General features: G+C 41.3%; 1 protein-coding gene across 1 annotated transcript in view; it reads left to right on the top strand.

Moving 5' to 3' along the window:
* pclob (piccolo presynaptic cytomatrix protein b) overlaps positions 1-22206 on the top strand; it is a 158588-nt gene that overhangs the window by 40524 nt on the left and 95858 nt on the right. Inside the window, 3 exon segments of the mRNA XM_061918039.1 lie at positions 15845-18207; positions 18325-18376; positions 19164-22205. Of these exon segments, the coding sequence (XP_061774023.1) occupies positions 15845-18207; positions 18325-18376; positions 19164-22205 (5457 nt within the window).

Below are 22206 nucleotides of genomic sequence, written 5' to 3'. Positions count from 1 at the left end.
GATTACGTCAAAGTCAACACTGTGCATTATGTTAGAGCAGGAGGTACTTCCTTCCTCTCGGGCCATCTGCTCTCAGTAGATCTGTGGCGCCATGCAATTCTTCAATTTCCCATTCGTTGTACGTAGGGTGGGAAGTACACAAATTGCATTTTGAGTCAGGATGCAAGGCTTCTTAGTGTAGGTCGTATTCCCTTGGCGAGGTTACATTGTATAAGGCTATAATATTTGTGTGAAATTACAAAAGGAACAAGGACTTTTGTTTATACAAACCCCGTTTCCATATGAGGTGGGAAATTGTGTTAGAAGTAAATATAAACGGAATACACATCCTTTTCAACCCATATTCAGTTGAATATGCTACAAAGACAACATATTTGATGTTCAAACTGATACAATTTTTGTTGTTGTTGCAAATAATCATTAACTTTAGAATTTGATGCCAGCAACACGTGGGAAAGGTGGCAATGAATACTGATAAAGTTGAGGAATGCTCATCAAACACTTATTTGGAACATCCCACAGGTGTGCAGGCTAATTGGGAACAGGTGGGTGCCATGATTGGGTTTAAAAACAGCTTCCCAAAAAAATGCTCAGTCTTTCACAAGAAAGGATGGGGCGAGGTACACCCCTTTGTCCACAACTGCATGAGCAAATAGTCAAACAGTTTAAGAACAACATTTCTCAAAGTGCAATTGCAAGAAATTTAGGGTTTTCAACATCTACGGTCCATAATATCATCAAAAGGTTCAGAGAATCTGGAGAAATCACGCTGCAAACTAACACTGAATGACCGTGACCTTCGATCCCTCAGACGGCACTGTATCAAAAACCGACATCAATCTCTAAAGGATATCACCACATGGGCTCAGGAACACTTCAGAAAACCACTGTCACTAAATACAGTTTGTCGCTGCATCTGTAAGTGCAAGTTAAATCAATCAATTTTTATTTATATAGCCCTAAATCACTAGTGTCTCAAAGGGCTGCACAAACCACAACACAAACCACAACGACATCCTCGGTAGAGCCCACATGAGGCCAAGGAAAACTCACCCCAGTGGGACGTCGGTGACAGTGACAATGATGAATATGAGAAACCCCCCCCCCCCACTATGCAAAGCGAAAGCCATTTATCAACAACATCCAGAAATTCCGCCGGCTTCCCTGGGCCCGATATCATCTAAGATGGACTGATGCAAAGTGGAAAAGTGTCCTGTGGTCTGACGAGTCCACATTTCAAATTGTTTTTGGAAATGTTCGACATCGTGTCATCCGGACTAAAGGGGAAGCAAACCATCCAGACTGTTAGACGCAAATCATTGTATTCCGTTTTATTTACATCTAACACAATTTCCCAACTCATATGGAAACAGGGTTTGTCCATATGTATATGTTTATATATATATATATATATATATATTTATATTTATATTTATATAAATATGTATATGTTTATATATATATATATATATATACATATATAAACATGTATATGTTTATATATATATATATATATATATATATATATATATATATATATATATATAATCGCGGTCAAAAGTTAACATACACTCGTAAAGAAAATAATGTCATGGCTGTCTTGAGTTTCCAATAATTTCTGCGACTCTTATTTTTTTGTGATAAAGTGATTGGAGCACATACTTCTTCATCACGAAAAACATTCATGAAGTTTGGTACAGCAATGTTAAAATTTGCTTACATGTCCCTTAGTAAGTTTCACTGCAATAAGGCGCGTTTGGTTGCCATCCACAATCTTCTGCTTGAATTTTGACCACTCCTCTTGACCCAATCGGTGCAGTTCAGCTAAATGTGTTGGTTTTCAGACATGGACTTGTTTCTCCAGCATTGTCCACACGTTTAAGTCAGAAATTTAGGAAGGCCATTCTAAAACCTTAAGTCTAGCCAGATTTAGCCATTCCTTTACCACTTTTGACGTGTGTTTGGGGGTCATTGTCCTGTTGGAACACCCAACTGCGCCCAAGACCCAACCTCCTGTCAGGCTTTCCCCTGACAGTTTGTCTATGTTTTTGTTTTTTCCTCTGCATTTGTCTGTTTCTTCTGTGTTTAGTATTTCCTGTCTTTAGTTCCTGTCTAGTGCTCTTATTTTGTCAGCTTCCTGTCTTGTTCCCTAAGTGCTGTGTTCCTACTCAGCTGCGGTTGATTGGAACCTGGCCACACCTGTTGCCAATCAGCCTGCTCCTATTTGTACCTGCTTTGTCTTGTCAGTCGCTGGATCATTGTATTGTCATTCGGGTTTGTCGTTGCCATATGTCGCTCTTGTCGTGTCTGTGATTCTTTTCCTGGTCGTCGTAGCGGTAAGCTGTTCTTGTTAGCCATTAGTTATTTCCAGTTTTTCTGTTTGCTATCCACTAGCTTCCATGCTAAAGTTCCTTTTTGTTTTCTAGTTTCCAGTGCTAGCTCCCTTAGTTTGTTATTCCGCCCACGTGCGCGCTTTTGGTTTGATCCCTTTGTTTGGTTTTGTCTTAGTATTTATATTGAAATCATGTTTGGTCACTCCATGCCTCCCTCCATCTCTGCATCTTGGGGTTCGTCAACAAATAACTCTGACACCTCCGTGCCGATGGTTTTAGGTTTTCCTGAACAATTTGGAGGTAATCCTCATTTTTCATTGTCCCATTTACTCTCTGTAAAGCACCAGTTCCATTGGCAGCAAAACAAGCCCAGAGCATAATACTACCACCACCATGCTTGACGGTAGGAATGGTGTTCCTGGGATTAAAGGCATCAACTTTTTCTCTTCCAAACATATTGCTGGGAATTGTGGCCAAACAGCTGAACTTGCGTTTCATCTGACATCACATGGACAAAGATAAGACCTTCTGGAGGAAAGTTATGTGGTCAGATGAGACAAAAATTTACTAAAACTGATATCGGGGTATTTTGAGGTTGTATTTTAAAAAACTGCATCACCACATTACACCAATTTTCCACCATTCTTCCAAAAGCGCATTGGTGAGGTCACACACTGATGTTGGCCTGGCTCTCAGTCTTTGTTCTAATTCATCCCAAAGGTGTTTTATAACGTTCAGGTCAGGACTCTGTGCAGGCCAGTCAAGTTCATCCACACCCGCCTCTGTCATTAACGTTTTTGAGGACCTTGCTTTGTGCACTGGGCGGTATAGCCGTGCCAGCAACTTGAGGGTTGCAGGTTCGATTCCCGCTTCCGCCATCCTAGTCACTGCCGTTGTGTCTTGAGCAAGACACTTTACCCACCTGTTCCCAGTGCCCCCCATACTGGTTTAAATGTAACATAGATATTGGGTTTCACTATGTAAAATGCTTTGAGTCACTAGAGAAAAGCGCTATATAAATAAATAAATGATAAATGGGTTGTACTTGTATAGCGCTTTTCTACCTTCAAGGTACTCAAAGCGCTTTGACACTACTTCCACATTTACCCATTCACACACTGATGGAGGGAGCTGCCATGCAAGGCGCTAACCAGCACCCATCAGGAGCAAGTGTGAAGTATCTTGCTCAGGACACAACGGACGTGACGAGGTTGGTACTAGGTGGGGATTGAACCAGGGACCCTCGGGTTGCGCACGGCCACTCTACCACTGCGCCACACCGTCCCTAATTCACTTCACTTCACTTCACTGGTGCTCAGTCATGTTGGAAGAGGAAGGAGCCCGCTCGAAACTGTTCCCACAAAGTTGGGACCGTGGAATTGTCCAGAATTTTTTGGTATCCTTGAGCATTCCAATTTCCTTTCACTGGAACTAAGAGGCCAAGCCCAACTCCTGAAAAACAACCCCACATCATAATTCCTCCCCCACCAAATGTCACACTCGACAATATACAGTCCGAAATGTAGCGTTCTCCTGGCTACCGCCAAACTGTCAGATTGCCAGATGGAAAAGCGTGATTCATCACTCCAGAGAACACGTCTCTACTGCTCTAGAGTCCAGTGCTCTGCATCACTGCATCTGACGCTTCACATTGGACTTGGTGATGTATGGCTTAGATACAGCTGCTCGGCCATGGAACCCATTTCCATGAAGCTCTCTGCGTACTGTACATGGGCTGATTGGAAGCTCACATGAAGTTTGGAGCTCTGTAGCAACTGACTTGTGGAGGAAGTCTTTGCACTATGTGCTTCAGCATCCACTGACCCCTCTCTGTCAGTGTACCTGGTGGCTGAGTTGCTGTTGTTCCCAAAACTCTTTATTTATCTTATATTAATGATGACTTTGGAATATTTAGGAGCGAGGGAATTTCACCACTGGATTTGTTGCTCAGGTGGCAATCTATTAGAGTGGCTTTTGGAATCAATACTTGAGTCTGAGACCTCTGCTGTAGACCCTGTCCGCTCTTGTTAGACCTGTTCTTTAGGAATAATCTGCTGTCTCATATTCTTGGTAATAATGGGCTTCCTAAAGCATTACAAGCTCTCTTGAACGGGCTGCAGAAATCGATACGGACTCTTGGCGCATCCCTCCTTTACGCTGACTCCTCTCGGCAATTAAGAATCTTGGACTTAAGGCTGGCACAGACATCTCGACTGATTATCACATCCACCGGATATTCCCCCTATTGATCTCATAATAAACACACAGTATCAGTCAATCAATCTATGTTTATTTACGTAGCCCTAAATCACCAGTGTCTCAAAGGGCTGCGCAAGCCACAACGATATCCTCGGTTCAGATCCCACATCAGGGCAAGGGAAAAACTCAACCCAATGGGACAATAAGAAACCTTGGAGAGCAGACCCCCCTACCCCTTAGGGCGACCGGTGCAATGGACGCCGAGTGGATCTAACATAATAGTGAGAGTTCAGTCCAAAGTGGATCCAACATAATAGTGAAAGTCCAGTCCATAGTGGATCTAACATAATAGTGTGAAAGTCCAGTCCATAGTGGATCTAACATAATAGTGAGAGTCCAGTCCATAGTGGATCTAACATAAGAGTGAGAGTCCAGTCAATAATGGATCTAACATAATAGTGTGAGAGTCCAGTCCCTAGTTGATCTAACATAATAGTGTGAGAGTCCAGTCCATAGTGGATCTAACATAATATTGAGAGTCCAGTCCATAGTGGATCTAACATAATAGTATGAGAGTCCAGTCCATAGAGGATCTAACATAATAGTGTGGGAGTCCAGTCCATAGTGGATCTAACATAATAGTGTGAGTCCAGTCAATAGTGGATCTAACATAATAGTGTGAGAGTCCAGTCCCTAGTTGATCTAACCTAATGTTGTGAGTCCAGTCCATAGTGGATCTAAAATAATATTGAGAGTCCAGTCCATAGTGGATCTAACATAATAGTATGAGAGTCCAGTCCATAGTGGATCTAACATAATAGTGAGAGTCCAGTCCATAGTGGATCTAACATAAGAGTGAGAGTCCAGTCAATAGTGGATCTAACATAATAGTGTGAGAGTCCAGTCCCTAGTTGATCTCACATAATAGTGTGAGAGTGCAGTCCATAGTGGATCTAACATAATAGTGTGAGAGTCCAGTCCCTAGTTGATCTAACCTAATGGTGTGAGAGTCCAGTCCATAGTGGATCTAAAATAATATTGAGAGTCCAGTCCATAGTGGATCTAACATAATAGTATGAAAGTCCAGTCCATAGTGGATATAACATAATAGTGAGAGTCCAGTCCATAGTGGATCTAACATAAGAGTGAGAGTCCAGTCAATAGTGGATCTAACATAATAGTGTGAGAGTCCAGTCCCTAGTTGATCTAACATAACAGTGTGAGAGTCCAGTCCATAGTGGATCTAACATAATAGTGTGAGAGTCCAGTCCATAGTGGATCTAAAATAATATTAAGAGTCAAGTCCATAGTGGATCTAACATAATAGTATGAGAGTCCAGTCCATAGTGGATCCAACATAATAGTGTGGGAGTCCAGTCCATAGTGGATCTAACATAATAGTGTGAGTTCAGTCCATAGTGGATCCAACATAATAGTGTGGGAGTCCAGTCCATAGTGGATCCAACATTATAGTGTGAGAGTCCAGTCCATAGTGGATCTAACATTATAGTGTGAGAGTCCAGTCCATAGTGGATCTAGCATAATAGTGTGAGAGTCCAGTCCATAGTGGATCTAACCTAATGGTGTGAGAGTCCAGTCCATAGTGGATCTAAAATAATATTGAGAGTCCAGTCCATAGTGGATCTAACATAATAGAATGAGAGTCCAGTCCATAGTGGATCTAACATAATAGTGTGGGAGTCCAGTCCATAGTGGATCTAACATAATAGTGTGAGTTCAGTCCATACTGGATCCAACATAATAGTGTGGGAGTCCAGTCCATAGTGGATCTAACATTATAGTGTGAGAGTCCAGTCCATAGTGGATCTAACATTATAGTGTGAGAGTCCAGTCCATAGTGGATCTAGCATAATAGTGTGAGAGTCCAGTCCATAGTGGATCTAGCATAATAGTGTTAGAGTCCAGTCCATAGTGGATCTAACATTATAGTGTGAGAGTCCAGTCCATAGTGGATCTAACATTATAGTGTGAGAGTCCAGTCCATAGTGGATCTAGCATAATAGTGTGAGAGTCCAGTCCATAGTGGATCTAACCTAATTGTGTGAGAGTAGCCCCTTTGTTCCAGTGAAAGGAACTTTGAATGCTCCAGGATACCAAAACATTTAGTATAATTCCATGCTACCAACCTTGTGGGAACAGTTTGGAGCGGGCCCCTTCCCCTTCCAACATGAATGTGCACCAGTGCCCAAAGCCAGGTCCACAATTACTTGGATGACAGAATCTGGTCTGGAGGAACTTGACTGGCCTGCACAGAGTCCTGACCTTAACCCGACAGTACGCCTTTGGGATGAATTAGAACGGAGACTGAGAGCCAGGCCTTCAGTGTGTGACCTCACCAATGCGCTTTTGGAAGAATGGTGGAAAATTCCTCTAAATACACTCCGCAACCTTGTGGACAGCCTTCCCAGAAGAGTTGAAACGGTAATAGCTGCAAAAGGTGGACCCGCATAATATTGAGCCCTATGGGTTAGGAATGGGATGGCACTTCAAGTTCAAATGCGAGTCAAGGCAGGTGACCACATACTTTTGGCAATATAGTGTATATTTACCAAATCAATGTAAAAAAAAAAAAACTAAAAATATGTGTATATACAGTATATATATATATATATGTATATACGTATATATATATATATGTATATGTGTATATATATATATATATATATATATATATATATATGTATATACGTATATATATATATATATATGTATATGTGTATATATATATATATATATATATATATATATATATATATATATATATATATATATATATATATATATACATTATATATATATATATATATATATATATATATTCTTTAAATGAATAGGCTCGTCGTCATCTGAGCTGCACGTGGTCAGGCCAAGCTGAGGCTGCTTTGATCAGCGTTAATGAGATGATTGATCATCCATGCTTAGTCCTTACCCCCCAATTGACCTCAACCCCGGGGGCTTTGCCATCTCTGGTGTCAGCAGCCAAATGAGACGTGTCAATTACATAAGAAGTGTATCATTTATTTTAGTGTCAGTCATCTATGACGACACCCATGAATAACCTTTACGTCTTAAAAGGAAGAATTGCTTGAAACAAATTACAATTGTTTTGTTAATCAGCAGAATTGCATATGGTGCATGGAAACTACCAATGTATCAATTAAATTGTACAAATACAATGATTTGCAAATCCTTTTCAAACCATATTCAATTGAATGCACTACAAAAACAAGATATTTGATGTTGAAACTCATAATCTTAACTTTTTTTTGCAAATAATAATTAACTTTAATGGCTGCAATACGTGCCAAAGTAGTTGGGAAAGGGCATGTTCACCACTGTGTTACATCACCTTTTCTTTTAACAAAACTCAATAAACGTTTGGGAACTGAGGAAACTAATTGTTGAAGCTTTGAAAGTGGAATTCTTTCCCATTCTTGTTTTATGTAGAGCTTCAGTCTTTCAACAGTCCGGGGTCTCCGCTGTCGTATTTTACGCTTCATAATGCGCCACACATTTTCCATGGGAGACAGGTCTGGACTGCAGGCGGGGCAGGAAAGTACCAGCACTCTTTTTTTTTACGAAGCCACGCTGTTGTAACACGTGCTGAATGTGGCTTGGCATTGTCTTGCTGAAATAAGCAGGGGTGTCCATGAAAAAGACGTCGCTTATATGGCAGCAAATGTTGTTATAAAACCTGTATGTACCTTTCAGCATTAATGGTGCCTTCACAGATGTGTAAGTTACCCATGCCTTGGGCACTAATGCCCTCTCATACCATCACAGATGTTAGCTTTTCAACTTTGCTTCGATAACAGTCTGGATGGTTCGCTTCCCCTTTGGTCCTGATGACACCATGTCGAATATTTCCAAAAACAATTTGAAATGTGGACTCGTCAGACCACAGAACACTTTTCCACTTTGCATCAGTCCATCTTAGATGATCTCGGGCCTAGAGAAGCCGGCGGCGTTTCTGGATGTTGTTGATAAATGGCTTTCGCCTTGCATAGTAGAGCTTTAACTTGCACTTACCGATGTAGCGACAAACTGAATTTAGTGACAGTGATTTTCTGAAGTGTTCCTGAGCCCATGTGGTGATATCCTTTAGCGATTGATGTCGGTTTCTGATAAAGTCCCGTCTGAGGGATCGAAAGTCACGGTCATTAAATGTTGATTTCCGGCCATGCTGCCTACGTGGAGTGATTTCTGCAGATTCTCTGAACTTTTTGATGATATTATGGACCGTAGATGTTGAAATCCCTAAATTTCTTGCATCCTTTCTTATAAAAGAATAAGTATTTTTTGGCAATCATGGCACCCACCTGTTCACAATTAGCCTGTGGGATGTTTCAAATAAGTGTTTGATGAGCATTCCTCAACTTTATCAGTATTTTTCAACATGTGTTGCTGGCATCAAATTCTAAAGTTAATGATTATTTGCAAAAATGTTTATGAGTTTGAACATCAAATATGTTGTCTTTATAGCATATTCAACTGAATATGGGTTGAAAAGGATTTGCAAATCATTGTATTCTGTTTATATTTACATCTAACACAATTTCCCAACTCATATGGAAACGGGGTTTGTACCCGGTAAGAGACATTACCATTTTCTGACTTTAATACTCACACAGTATTGATTAATTACTAGTGTCCCAGATATGGTTGTACGTAAGATTGTACCGCGATACTAATGAATCATGTTCGGTACTATACCGCCTCTAAACATTGCCGGTGCTTTAAGACACACAATTACGATTATTTCAGGTCTCAGCCCACTCCAGCCCAATGTAGCCATGATAATGGACGAATGAACAGTTGTCTATGGTTGACAAAGTCAAGACAAGATATCATTATGTCTAATCACTAACCATCGAGTTCACTATCGTAACTTTGAACCCACTCATCACATGTGCATGAAGGGCAGACTTAATCAACATACATGCAAGTCACACTCAGTCCGGCCGTATGAACACCAACACTTCCAGGATGCTACAATATAAACAAACGCCATTGGTGGATCTACACCTAACATCCACTGTGATGATACCAAGTAGTGGAGCGTATCAATTCAATAGTACTATTTTTCAGCATCACAAAATCGTCATTCTTTTTTTTAATTTTTTATATTTTTTTAATAAACTCGGGAAATATGTCCCTGGAAAACATGAGGACTTTGAATATGACCAAAGTATGATCCTGTAATTACTTGATACCCAAATGTGTGGTATCATCCAAAACCAATGTAAAGTATCAAAGAAGAGAAGAATAAGTGATTATTAGATTTCAACAGAAGTGTAGATAGAGCATGTTGAAACAGAAAATAAGCAGATATTAACAGTAAATGAACAAGTGGATTAATAATCCTTTTTTTACAGTTTGTCCCTCATAATGTTGGCAATATAATGGAATGAGAATGACACAATATGTTACCGTCTTTGTTTGTTTACGTACTACTAAAAGACAAATTGTCCAGTATGTTCACAATTTTATTTAGGACAAACTTACAATAATAGACATATGTTTAATGTACCGAACATTTTTTTTGTTAAAATAAGGCCATGACATTTTTTGTGGTCCCCTTTATTTAGAAAAATACCAAAGTTTTTTGGTACCAGTACCAAAATATCGGTATCGGGACAACATTCGGATTAGCTCTCTGCTTTTTGCAGATGATGTAGTCCTGATGGCTTGATATGGCCAGGATCTTCAGCTCTCACTGGATCGGTTCGCAGCCGAGCGTGAAACGTCCGAGTCCGAGTCCATGGTTCTTGCCCGGGAAAGGGTGGAGTGCCATCTCCGGGTTGGGGAGGAGACCCTGCCCCAAGTGGAGGAATTCAAGTACCTCGTAGTCTTGTTCACGAGTGACAGAAGACTGGATCGTGAGATCGACAAGTGGATCGGTGCGGCGTCTTCACTAATGCGGACGCTGGATCGATCCGTTGTGGTGAAGAAGGAGCTGAGCCGGAAGGCAAAGCTCTCAATTTACCGGTCGATCTACGTTCCCATCCTCACCTATGGTCATGAGCTTTGGGTCATGACCGAAAGGACAAGATCACGGGCACAGGCGTTTCATCCACCGGGTGGCAGGTTTCTCCCTTAGAGATAGGGTGACTTAGACTTAGAAAATATTTATTGTCCCGGAGGGGCAATTTGGTTTGCCGCAGTAGTCATTAAAAACAAGGTTCAACAGTAAAAACGAGGTACAACAATAAAAACAAGGTACAACAGTAAAAACGAGGTACAAGATTAAAAATGAGGTACAAGAGTAAAGACGAGGTACAAGAGTCCCACTGGGTGTGAGTTTTCCTTGCCCTTATGTGGGCCTACCGAGGATGTCGTGGTGGTTTTTGCAGCCCTTTGAGACACTAGTGATTTAGGGCTATATAAGTAAACATTGATTGATTGATTGATTGACAAGAGTAAAGACGAGGTACAAGAGTAATAACAAGGTACAAATACATAAAATACATACAACATACAAACCGTCATAAAGCTAAAAACTAAAAAACATTTGTAATACAATAAAAACTAATCACACGTCTCGTCCCACTAGAGCATGGGTGTCAAACTTTGGCCTGTGGGCCAAATCTGGCCCGCCGTGTACTTTAATTTGGCCCTTGAGGCAATATAAATTTAGCATTAGATCTGGCCCGCCGGTGTTATACAGCGATGGTGCCGCTGTAACACCGCATTCACCGCTAATACTCATACTTGCCAACTCTCCTAATTTTCCCAATAGACTCCCGAAGTTCAGTGACCCTCCTGAAAATCTCCCGAGCCAACCATTCTCCCGAATTTCTACCGATTTCCACCTGGACAACTATATTGGGGACATGCATTTAAGGCACTGCCTTTAGCGTTCTCTACAACCTGTCGTCACGTCCGCTTTTCCTCCATACTAACAGCGTGTCACATAATATTTGTGGCTTTTACACACACACGCACAAGTGACTGCAAGGCATACTTGGTCAACAACCATACAGGTCACACTGAGGGTGGCCGTATAAACAAATTTAGCACGGTTACAAATATGCGCCACACCGTGAACCCACACCAAACAAGAATGACAAACACATTTTGGGTGAACATCCGCACCGTAACACAACAGAACAAATACCCAGAAACCCTTTGCAGCACTAACTCTTCCGGGAAACTTCCAGCAAACTGACCAATAATTAACGTTTTATTCATGCATTTTCCCTGCTACTTCAAAGCTTGAATGTTTGGTTCATTTATTATTGTTATTTTATTTTCAAATGTATTATTAGCCTGTGGAAAAAATATGATATTTACCTCAGAAGATTGCAAATATAAAAAAAGACATACAATTTTTATTTAAATTTTATTTGATATGCCATTGATATTCTTTTAATTATTATTATTATTTGAAACTGGATTTTGCAAGTCACTAAAGTTATATAAGCCTTGCTTGTTCAATATTTAATGCAAAACTTGTTTGGGTCCCCACTAAAAGGTTAATTTGTTCAACCTTGGCCCGCGGCTTTGTTCCGTTTAAAATTTTGGCCCACTCTGTATTTGAGTTTGACACCCCTGGACTAAAGTGACTACATAGCAGCTAAGCTTGTTTAAGGAGCTCATTTATAAAAACAACAGCTGAAGGAACGAAGGATCTTAGGTATCGGTTGTTTTTGCCCTTTCTATTACTAGGGGCGTACCCACAACCTGAGGGCAAGAGTCTAAACTCTAAGAAGAGAGGGTGCTGAGGGTTGGCCAGAATGGCCTTTGCCTTCTTGAGAAGCTCTGCCATCCGGTCAAGATGCCACCAAGGTGGTTCGGGGATCTGGTCAAGATGCCACCCAAACGCCTCCCTAGGGAGGTGTTTTGGGCCACGGGGAAGACCCAGGACACATTGGAAAGACTATGTCTCCCAGCTGGAAAGCCTCGGGATCCCCCGGGAAGAGCTCGACGACAACACTAAACTCAGTGTACATCTTAGATCGAATCGCTAAAAAACGGTCTTCAGTTATTGCGCGCATCTGGTCTTTGTCTGAGTTGTGTCCTCCAACGAGACTTCTCCCCAAGGGGAAAACCCAGGACACATTGGAAAGACTATGTCTCCCGGCTGGAAAGCCTTTGGGATCCCCCGGGAAGAGCTGGACGACAACACTAGACCCAGTGTACATCTTAGATCGAATCGCTAAAAAACGGTCTTCAGTTATTGCGCGTATCTGGTCTTTGTCTGAGTTGTGTCCTCCAACGTGACCTCCCCCCAAACCACTGAGCTCTGGAGCATATGAAAGCTGCTGCTGTCACGGTTTTCCTGACATCTGCTCAAACTCAAGTTACTCCACTGGGGGTTTCTGACGGCCGGGATACAAAAATTGCCACTGACATCATTTTACAGACGGTAGAAAACCTTAGGAATGTTTTTAACGTTTCCATGAACTTAAAGCCTGTGTTGTTTACCAATCATGGTTGTCGAGTTAAGCGGGTTAATGGGCGTATTTACTGTATTTACTAATTCACTAAGAGAAATACTTTTACCTTTTATAGTAAATCTACGGACTGAGCCATTTAACGCACATCTTGAGATTTATTAATTTCTTTACTTTAACTTCAAAGGCTGATTTTTGCTGATTAGATAAAACAAGGCTGTATTTTCTTCATATGAGCGTGATGCACTCTTCTTATTGGGGATTAGTAGGTCGACAGTGTGTGAGCACAGCAGGCAAGAGTTTTAAAGAGTCGTAACTCTGTCTGGGCTGCTGAAAGCCAAGTATCTCAGCCGGCTCTGGCTTGTGCCAGAAAGGTGTCCGCCAAATCAATAACACACTTCCCACTCACATCAGCAGTTTCTGCCGGAAATTATTGAACAGAAGTTAAGGGGAAAACACTTTTCAAATGTTTGTATACATGCTTTCAAGTTAATTGTCAAGAATGTGCTTATTAGATGCAAATCAATAATAGGCATTAAGCTTATTATTGTTTTTCCTCATAATTTGTAATCATTATTGTACAGTGGAAATCTAAGACAATCCGTTCAGTTTCCCATTGCAGTTAATGGAATATGAATGAATTTATTTCAAGCTCTAAGCACATGGACTATCCAGGCGATGAGGCAATAAGTGAAAATAAAACAATGCTTCATTATCATACAAGTATAGAGACAACAAACATCTGTATAAGTAAATTAAACTAAATTAAAGCGAATATACTCAACCATGAAATATTCCTGGCTGGTAAAGAGGGAATTGTTTACACTGCTATACTATTATTTAGTGTTTTGTAGGTATTGCTAAAAATAACAAAGCTTTGCGATTCTTAATATTATCGCTCATTATTTAAAGTAGTTGTCACTAACGTTTTTGAGCCAGAAAAAAAATAAAATATATATATATATATATATATACAGTATATATACACATATATACATACATATATATATACAAATGTATATATATATATATATACAAATTTATATATATATACATATATATACAAATGTATACATATATATATACTAATGCGTATATATATATATATATATATATATATATATATATATATATAAAACCAATAATAAGTATGCAAAGCTTTGTCTTAAATATATATATATATATATATATATATATATATATATATATATATATATATATATATATATATATATAGTCAACTTTTCTGTGGTTTATCCATTATAGAGTGCTCATTACCGGGGGTAGAACAGAATATACGCTAACGTCTATATATATATATAATTATATATGTGTGTGTGTGTGTGTATATACTGTAGATAGATAGATATATGTATATTTATTTATTTATTTAAACATCTAGGTCATTTTATTTGATATATTTTTTATAGGTATTATTGGCTGTCTTTTTCTCATTGTGCTTCTTGCTGTCTTTCCAATTTTTGCTAGTGTTTTTGTTTTGTTTTATTGCAATGTGCTCAGGGCAAACGAGTCACGGGCCACTGACGGCCCCTGTGATGCACTTTGGGCTCATCCGCTGTAAAAGCTAACTTTTTATGTCCACAGTACTGTAGTATATTTGTTCATCCTATGCTTTCATATGGAACGCGTTTTACGTATGCCCCAGAAGTAGTTCAATCATTTATTACTGCCTTTGCACATGTCAGTGTTTACTCATGTATGCACAATAAATCAACACAAAATCCGTACTTTGGAGCAATGTTCACAGACTGTATTATTTGCCATTTTCAGCTTCCCATCGCAGGCGAGCGATGACGGTCGTGGTTGAGTTAAGAGTTGTTTGATGCTGGAAAACGGCCAAAGCGTTGCAACAATCCGCCTTAATGCATTGTTGCAGCTCGTTTATTCATGTGCACGTTATGCAAGACGAGCATGCGTCGGTGTTTGAGAACGGCGGGACGTGAGACTAAAGAGAGGCAAGGCGTGTTTAGGGGTTAAAATATGTGCCAGTTGGTGGGTCTGTTGTTCACTCTCCGGGTGGGGGTGTCCGAATAGTCAGACACTTTCCGATGTACGTTCCATTTCTGGTTGCATGGTTGTTATCACGCTTAATCAGAAAGTGAGAAAATGCCAACTGCTCAGATTGCCAAGTATTTATCTGGATAGGATTGTCATGATTTGTCGTGTGGAGTATCATCCGTAGTGATTATAATTACAAGATAGCATAATAGGAAGGCAAACTGAATGATGTATTTAGCTGTGGCGTTCAATTTTGGTGTAGTTCTATATGACATTTTGCCAGATTTGATCAATTGATCAATATAAAAATGGACAATTTGTTTTATTATCTGCTGGTCTGTACAATGAATTGTATTGTTAATTTATAATTGAGGCAAACAATATTAATCCCCTTGTCAAATGTACCCATGATTGTCAGACACTCAATAGGTGTGGCGAAATTATTCTCTGCATTTCACCCATCACCCTTGATCACCCCCTGGTAGGATGGGAACAGTGAGCAGCAGCGGTGGCCACGCCCGGGAATCATTTTTGGTGATTTAACCACCAATTCCAACCCTTGATGCTGAGTGTTAAGCAGGGAGGCAATGGGTCTCATTTTTATAGTCTTTTGTATGCCTTGGCTGGGGTTTGAACTAATGACCTACCGAGCTCAGGGCGGAAGCTCTAACCACAAAGCCACATAAAGTAGCAAAATACTATAAGACTTAGATAACCATAGCATACTGTATCAACATGATCTTCACCTGAGAAGAAAATAGTATTATCCCTGATTTTATCTGAACTTCTGAGAAAACAATTGTTTGCACCATTTTGATGCTTTTCTAATACTTTTAGCAATGTAGTGTTAATCATGGTGTGTTTGTTGTATTGCAGAAGGAATGGCTGTGTCTAAACTGCCACACACAAAAGGCTTTGGCCGGACATCTAGAAGACTCAGGAAATGTCCCTTTGCCTTCTCCAGTATCAGCTCTGCCAGAAACATCACACATAATCACAACCAAAAAATTGGACTCAAATTCTGCACCTGCAAAGGCTGAGCCGGCAGCTGAAGTTACAAAACAAGCAACAGAAACAACAATACCAACAACAAAGACATGCATCATAACAGAAAACCCAACTGCAACATCTTTCACAAAAGTGGAAATTGAACCAAAAACAGTGGAGGTGTCAACTGTCAAAGAAAAACAGCAATTATTTGAATTCACAACAGAACCAATTAAACCACTGGTGGCTCCTCAACGTAAATTGTCCACAACAGATGTAGGAGAGGAAATAACAAATTTAGAGAAGAAGGAACAGAGTGTGGAAGAAATTCCCAAAGCCGTTGAGAAAACTGACCCCTCAGAAGCCACATTTGAGTTGTCTACCGTTGGAATTGCTCCTGAAGAAAAAACGAGGCAACCTCCAACAAAAAAGGTTGAAGTCAAGACAACAAATCTTGAAGACCAGATCAAACTGAGCAAGCCTGAACCATCTGCTAAGAAGGCTGAAGTTCAGGTACAGTCACATGAGCCACTTACTGGGAGTAATCAAGTAGTTGAACAAATAGCTGATGCCATTCTTCCCCCAGAGCCACAACCAGAATCTACAAAGGAGCCAGATACAATGACAAATGAAACATATTTCCTTGCTGGTGGAACAGTTGAATTGGAGCACATAGTTGTATCCGAGACAGCTGCTAAAGCGAGATTGGAGGTAGAAAATGATGCTCAACCTCAGATTTTACCCTTTTCAGATAAACCAAAAGAGGATCAGGTGGTATGCAGCAGAATTAAAGATAATGTAGAAGAAGGACAAACACTGCAAATAAAGGAGACGGTTGAAAGTGGAAAAAAGCGCCTTAGTTTCCAAGCAATGGAAGAGAGCAGTGGGAGTGACTTCACGCTTTCACCGTCACCAGAGGTTCAGAGGAGGAGGCTCAAAGTGACTGATGTGACATCTATCAGTGAGGACATCAAAACTGAAAGTGCCGACTCGTCAATAGAAGATGAAGACTTTATCCGCAGTCAGATAATGGGTATGGGCGATGAAGAGGAAATGTCTCTATCTGAGGATGAGAAAGAAAAAACATTGTCCAATGAGGAAGTCGTTAAGAAGGCTGTGCTTGATAATTCCTCAATGAAATTGAAATCACTCTCTCGTGAAGGAAGTACAGATAATGAAGGAACCCTCGCATGGAGAAAGTCCCCTCTCATGACTAGTGCTGGAGCTTCTGAAGCATTTCCAAGTACGACTTTTAAGAAAGCTGTTCCAGTCATCAAACAAAGACAAAGCACTGATGAAGAGGTAGAGAGTATCACCGAATCCCTTTCAAAGGGTTCGTCCAGTCTTCAAGCATCTAGCTTTACTCCAGGGTCATCACCGACATCTGCATCGTCCCTGGAGGAGGACAGTGATAGCAGTCCAAGTCACAAAATAATTAGTGGGGACAGACAGTATCGCAAAGGTAAACACAGACAAGCAACCCAGCCACTACCCACAATTGAAGACTCCTCTGAGGACGAGAAATCTCGGAAAGAAAAGAATGAACTAAGTGTACAAGAGCTCTTCTCTCCCAGTGAAAGTGCTTCCTCAGTAGAGGATATGAGACAAGTCACTGGAAAGGATGACATTAGTAAAACATCTGGCTCTGAGTACTGGGCCAGTGTTGAATCAGAACCAGAAGCAAGCCAAGCCATACAGAGAGGGCGCAAACCTTCTCCAACAGTGATACCGTTTACCCCAGTCGAAGAAAAGGAGCCTGTTTCAACTATATTAAAGAGTGCAGAAGAAGCATATGAGCAAATTATCCAGAAGGCCAAAGCAATTCCAGGCGATAGTCCTCCTGATGTTGAGCCACTTTATGGAGGAATGTCAATAGAGGACTATCTCTATGAATCCTTGGTTGAGGAGCCAGAGATTTTAATGTGTGATTATGCAAACACTGAACCGAAAGAGGACTACAGTCCCGAACCTTTAAAGAAACTCAGGTCTCCGGAGGAGGTTTATGAAGAGATGATGGAAAAGAAGAGGGAATTGATGATGATAGAGCAAGAGTTTCAACAGGCCCAGAATGCCATGGAATCTATACCAACTTCACATGCTGAGACCTGTGTTGTAGTCATACCCACAGAAGCGATATCCCACATTGAAGAAAGTCAGCCTCCTATTGGGTTTGACAATTCTAGTGAGCTGCAAGTCAAAAAAGAAAACGACCAGCCCCACCACGCCCTTCAGAACCCCCAAAGAGGCCTGAGGTGACCATTGTTCCAGCCACACCTTGTGGTTCTATAGGTTTTGTTCGGCCAATGATTCAATTAGATCCTGCACTTACAAAGGCACTTTACCCCATACCTGACCTCAAAATTACACAGTGTTCATCAGGCGAAGAAGAGGATGACAGTCTTGCAGAAGAGTATGGTGTCGGTATTTCTTCTGACATTACCCCAAGTGATGATTCTGAAACCAAAGATGATCAATCCATAAGCCCACCTTTGTCTGACACGACTGAAATAGAACAGATTTCCGTAGTCTGTGAAATCCCAGAACCAAAACCTATTCCAACTCCGATATCAGCTCCAGAACTAACCACTACACCTTCTCCTTTATCGCCACTGTCCCCACCGACTTCACCAGCGACCCCAGATTCTAGCATGGCTTCTAATGCTACATCTTCACCCTCCTTTCAAGCTCAAACTCCTCTGTCATCAGATTCAACTCCTCTTTCTACACCTACCCGTTCCTTTGTCACTCAACCCTCCCGAGAGGGCTCACCATTGTTGCCCACTAAAAGTGAGACTTTTAAAGAAAGCTCTGCAGTTGTAGTAACTATACCTGATGTGGTGTCTGACCCTTTTAAAGGTGAAACAGCAGAATTTGTCCAAACCTCTATTCCCAAGGTCCCAATTCAAGTACCAGTGGAGACTTCACCAGTTGTTGAAATGCCAGACGTGGTTTCATCTCCGTCTCAAATGCCAATTGACATTTCTGTGCTAGGGGTGTCCACGCCAAGTCCAGAACCTGTTATTGTCAAAGCGAAGCCTCCAGTTCAATTTAGTGAATCATGCGGTACCAGCAAAATTCAAGTCTATAGTCAATCCTTAGATAATGTAGCTACTGCTCCTGTTGGTACAGTATCACTCCATGAACCAGTAATTGTCCAGATGCCTGACCTGGTTTCAACTGCGTCTCAAATCTCCTCACCAACACCTAGTCAAGGCTCAGCAATAACAACAACCCTGGCCCAGGCCAAACCAAATGTGGTAAACAAAGTCCCTGTTCAACCAGCTGTGATTCCTGTATCTATTCCATCAACTACTATAGTCAAAAAGAGAGTCCCACCGCCCCCTCCCCGAGATCTACTTCAGTTTCATTACCCGAGCTTGGCAAGGAGCATCTACCTACAAGCGAGGCTCAGTATGTCTCCACAACTATGGCGACCACCATCCCTACAGGAACCCCGGTTGTTGTCCAGGCAATGCAGTCCGTAGTTGTTGATATACAGCCAAGAATGGAGGAGATGAAACCAGATGATGTTGCTGTACCTCAAGTTGTGACCCCAACAAGACAAGGGCATGTGGTCATCATTGTGCCAAGTATGGAAAACTTGTCTCGTCTTAGCCACACTCCACAAAGTAGCACTATCTCTTCAACCGTGTCTCAGGAACCAAGTATACAGCCCGTTATTACCAGTATCAGCCCATCTAAGACAGCTGTGTCAGATACGTCCAATGCAGGTACAGCAATCCCTTCCACTACAGTGGCAGTAGTGCCACTAGTTTCAATTCCATCAGTTAGACATACACCACGTCCTTCCACTTTACCGAAGCCTACTATATATCCAAAACCACCAATTCCCACTGCAATGGAGCAGTTTTCTGTAACAATAACTGGCTCTAGTCCTTCGCCTAAGGCCCCTCCACCAATACCACCTAAGCCTGTAATTATTCCAGCTGGACTGGTTTTCAGTCACAAACCAGGAGAAAGTGTCAAACCACCGTACGTTACACAAAAAGCTGCAACACTGCCTCGGACCAAAGAACCTCCAAATGCCCTTTCGCTTACCCTGACGAGACCTGTGGAGAGTAAGTCAGGGGCAACATCTCCCAAGTCACCTCTATCTCCAAGACATGGCAAATGTTTGAAAACATATGTGGTGATAACGCTTCCATCTGAGCCTGGCTCACCAACAGAAGTAATAACAGTCCAGGCACCAATAAGACGAGGCTCCATTCCATCTACAAAAGGACCAGAAGTACGAACAACGCCTTTAGAGCAGAAATCCCTCGGTGAAACATTTTCAGCACAGGCCACAGTTCGGAGAGCTTCCGTCCCCATTGTTAGGCATCCACCCCCTATACCCTTAGCATCAACTTCTCCAATAAAACAAGTGACAGTGTTTTCTGAAGAGCAGGCTGGTAGAGATTCCGATCAGGAAACAATAATTCAGGTTCATAATGTACCGGATACAATAAAGAAGCCATACATACCTGTCATACTGAAGCAGCAACACACAGTCTATCAGCCCTTGCCACCATCTACACATATGCAACAACACACAACGAAGACCTCAGAAATAATGAGTGAAGTCACTGCAGGACCACATCCTGAAACATCAGTCACTCGACATCCAAAAATTGTCTCACAGGGTGTGGAACTTCCACAAGAGATTTCAGCTGAAGAACAAGTCTCAGCCGAAATTCAAACACTGCCAAGTCAACCCTTGACACAACATGTTGTTATTCCACTAGAGCCTGGGGTACCTTCTGATTTACAAATACCCCAAGAATGTACAGTTATTATGTACTCAACTGAAATAGAAAAACAACCAGAAAAGGCAGGTGGAACCATCTTCACTGATACAGTTCCAAGCTCAACTATGGCAGTGAGTCAGCAGCAACCGACGGGACTTACACAAATGGCTGACTCACATTTGACATTTACTAGTGAATTCCAGTCAGTTCAACAATCTATGCAGCAAATACCTGCACAGCATCCATACTCTGCAGGTGAAGTGAGGGCACTTGTAGCAGAGAGAGACTCACAATATGATTATGTTGTTACAATACCAGATGTACAAACATCGACTCATGTTTATCACAACATTGCCACAGCCCCCACACGCATGACTCAGTTAACAATGGAGACGATAGCTCCAAATGCTGAAGACATTTTCTCACCTGTAATAACGGAGGTGCAACATCGAACACCACAAACAGAGGAGCCTTCTATCACTTATATGCCTGATGTCTATGGAACTATTCCATCAACCACCATGCCATGTTTAACTCCTCCCCTTCAAGTTATTTCATTACAGCCGGAGCCTACACCGACTATAACAAAGGGGGCTCCTGCCAGACAAGAACCAATGTCATCATTGATACAGCCTCAGGTAGTTGCTTCATTGCCCTATAAGGTTATTCCAGCCGAACAACCTTCAAGGGAAAGGCGAACATCTATATCATCCATAGGAAATCAACCATACAGCACAGGTGAAATATTTACCTTTCCTACGGATTATGAAATGCCTGGCCAGGATGTCAGGAATGAAGACGTTGCTGCTGCTACAAGAAGGCAATCTTTAACCATACAACAACCATTGGTAATAAACATGCCAGCTGAAAAAGACATCCCTGTCAATGTGTATGATACCTATAGACAAAGTTCATATCCTTCAATCGAACAACCACAGTTAATAACATATTCATCAGAATATGATCCTCCCTTTGAAATAATAACTACTGAGGCATACAGAAGGAGAACCTCAATACCCGCTGTACAGGACATACCAACTGGGGCATCGGTTGCTCCAGTCACCATCACCAAAATTCAACAAGAGTCGATTGAAAGCCAAGAGATCCGGGGACGAGAGAAAGTTGTCTCGAGTATGAGTCACAAGTACTCTTCAGTTTCTACTACAGGCCAGCCTGCTGAAATATTGCCAAGCTTAGTGACTCAGGTAGTCACCACTGAGGTCCAGAGGACTACCGTGTCTGTCGTCCATGAAAGACTTCCACAGCATACTCCACCCATAAAACCTGATGAAAGTGAATACCAAGCTCAACCTAAACTAAATGGTAGGATAATATATCCTGGGGATGGGTTGGATCTACGGACCATGAAGGCTGGCATGAAAATGACTAACCAAGGCATGGACCTGACTCCGACTGAGTTGTTTAGACAGTCATCCAATGACAATGCTCGTCAAATTACGGCAGTACAACCTGAAATTGTAAATCTTAGCGCTGATGTTATCC

Source organism: Nerophis ophidion, linkage group LG12, assembly GCF_033978795.1.
Source record: "Nerophis ophidion isolate RoL-2023_Sa linkage group LG12, RoL_Noph_v1.0, whole genome shotgun sequence".
NCBI classification, from domain to species: Eukaryota; Metazoa; Chordata; class Actinopteri; order Syngnathiformes; family Syngnathidae; genus Nerophis; species Nerophis ophidion.
This window is presented reverse-complemented; position numbering and strand designations above follow the sequence as displayed.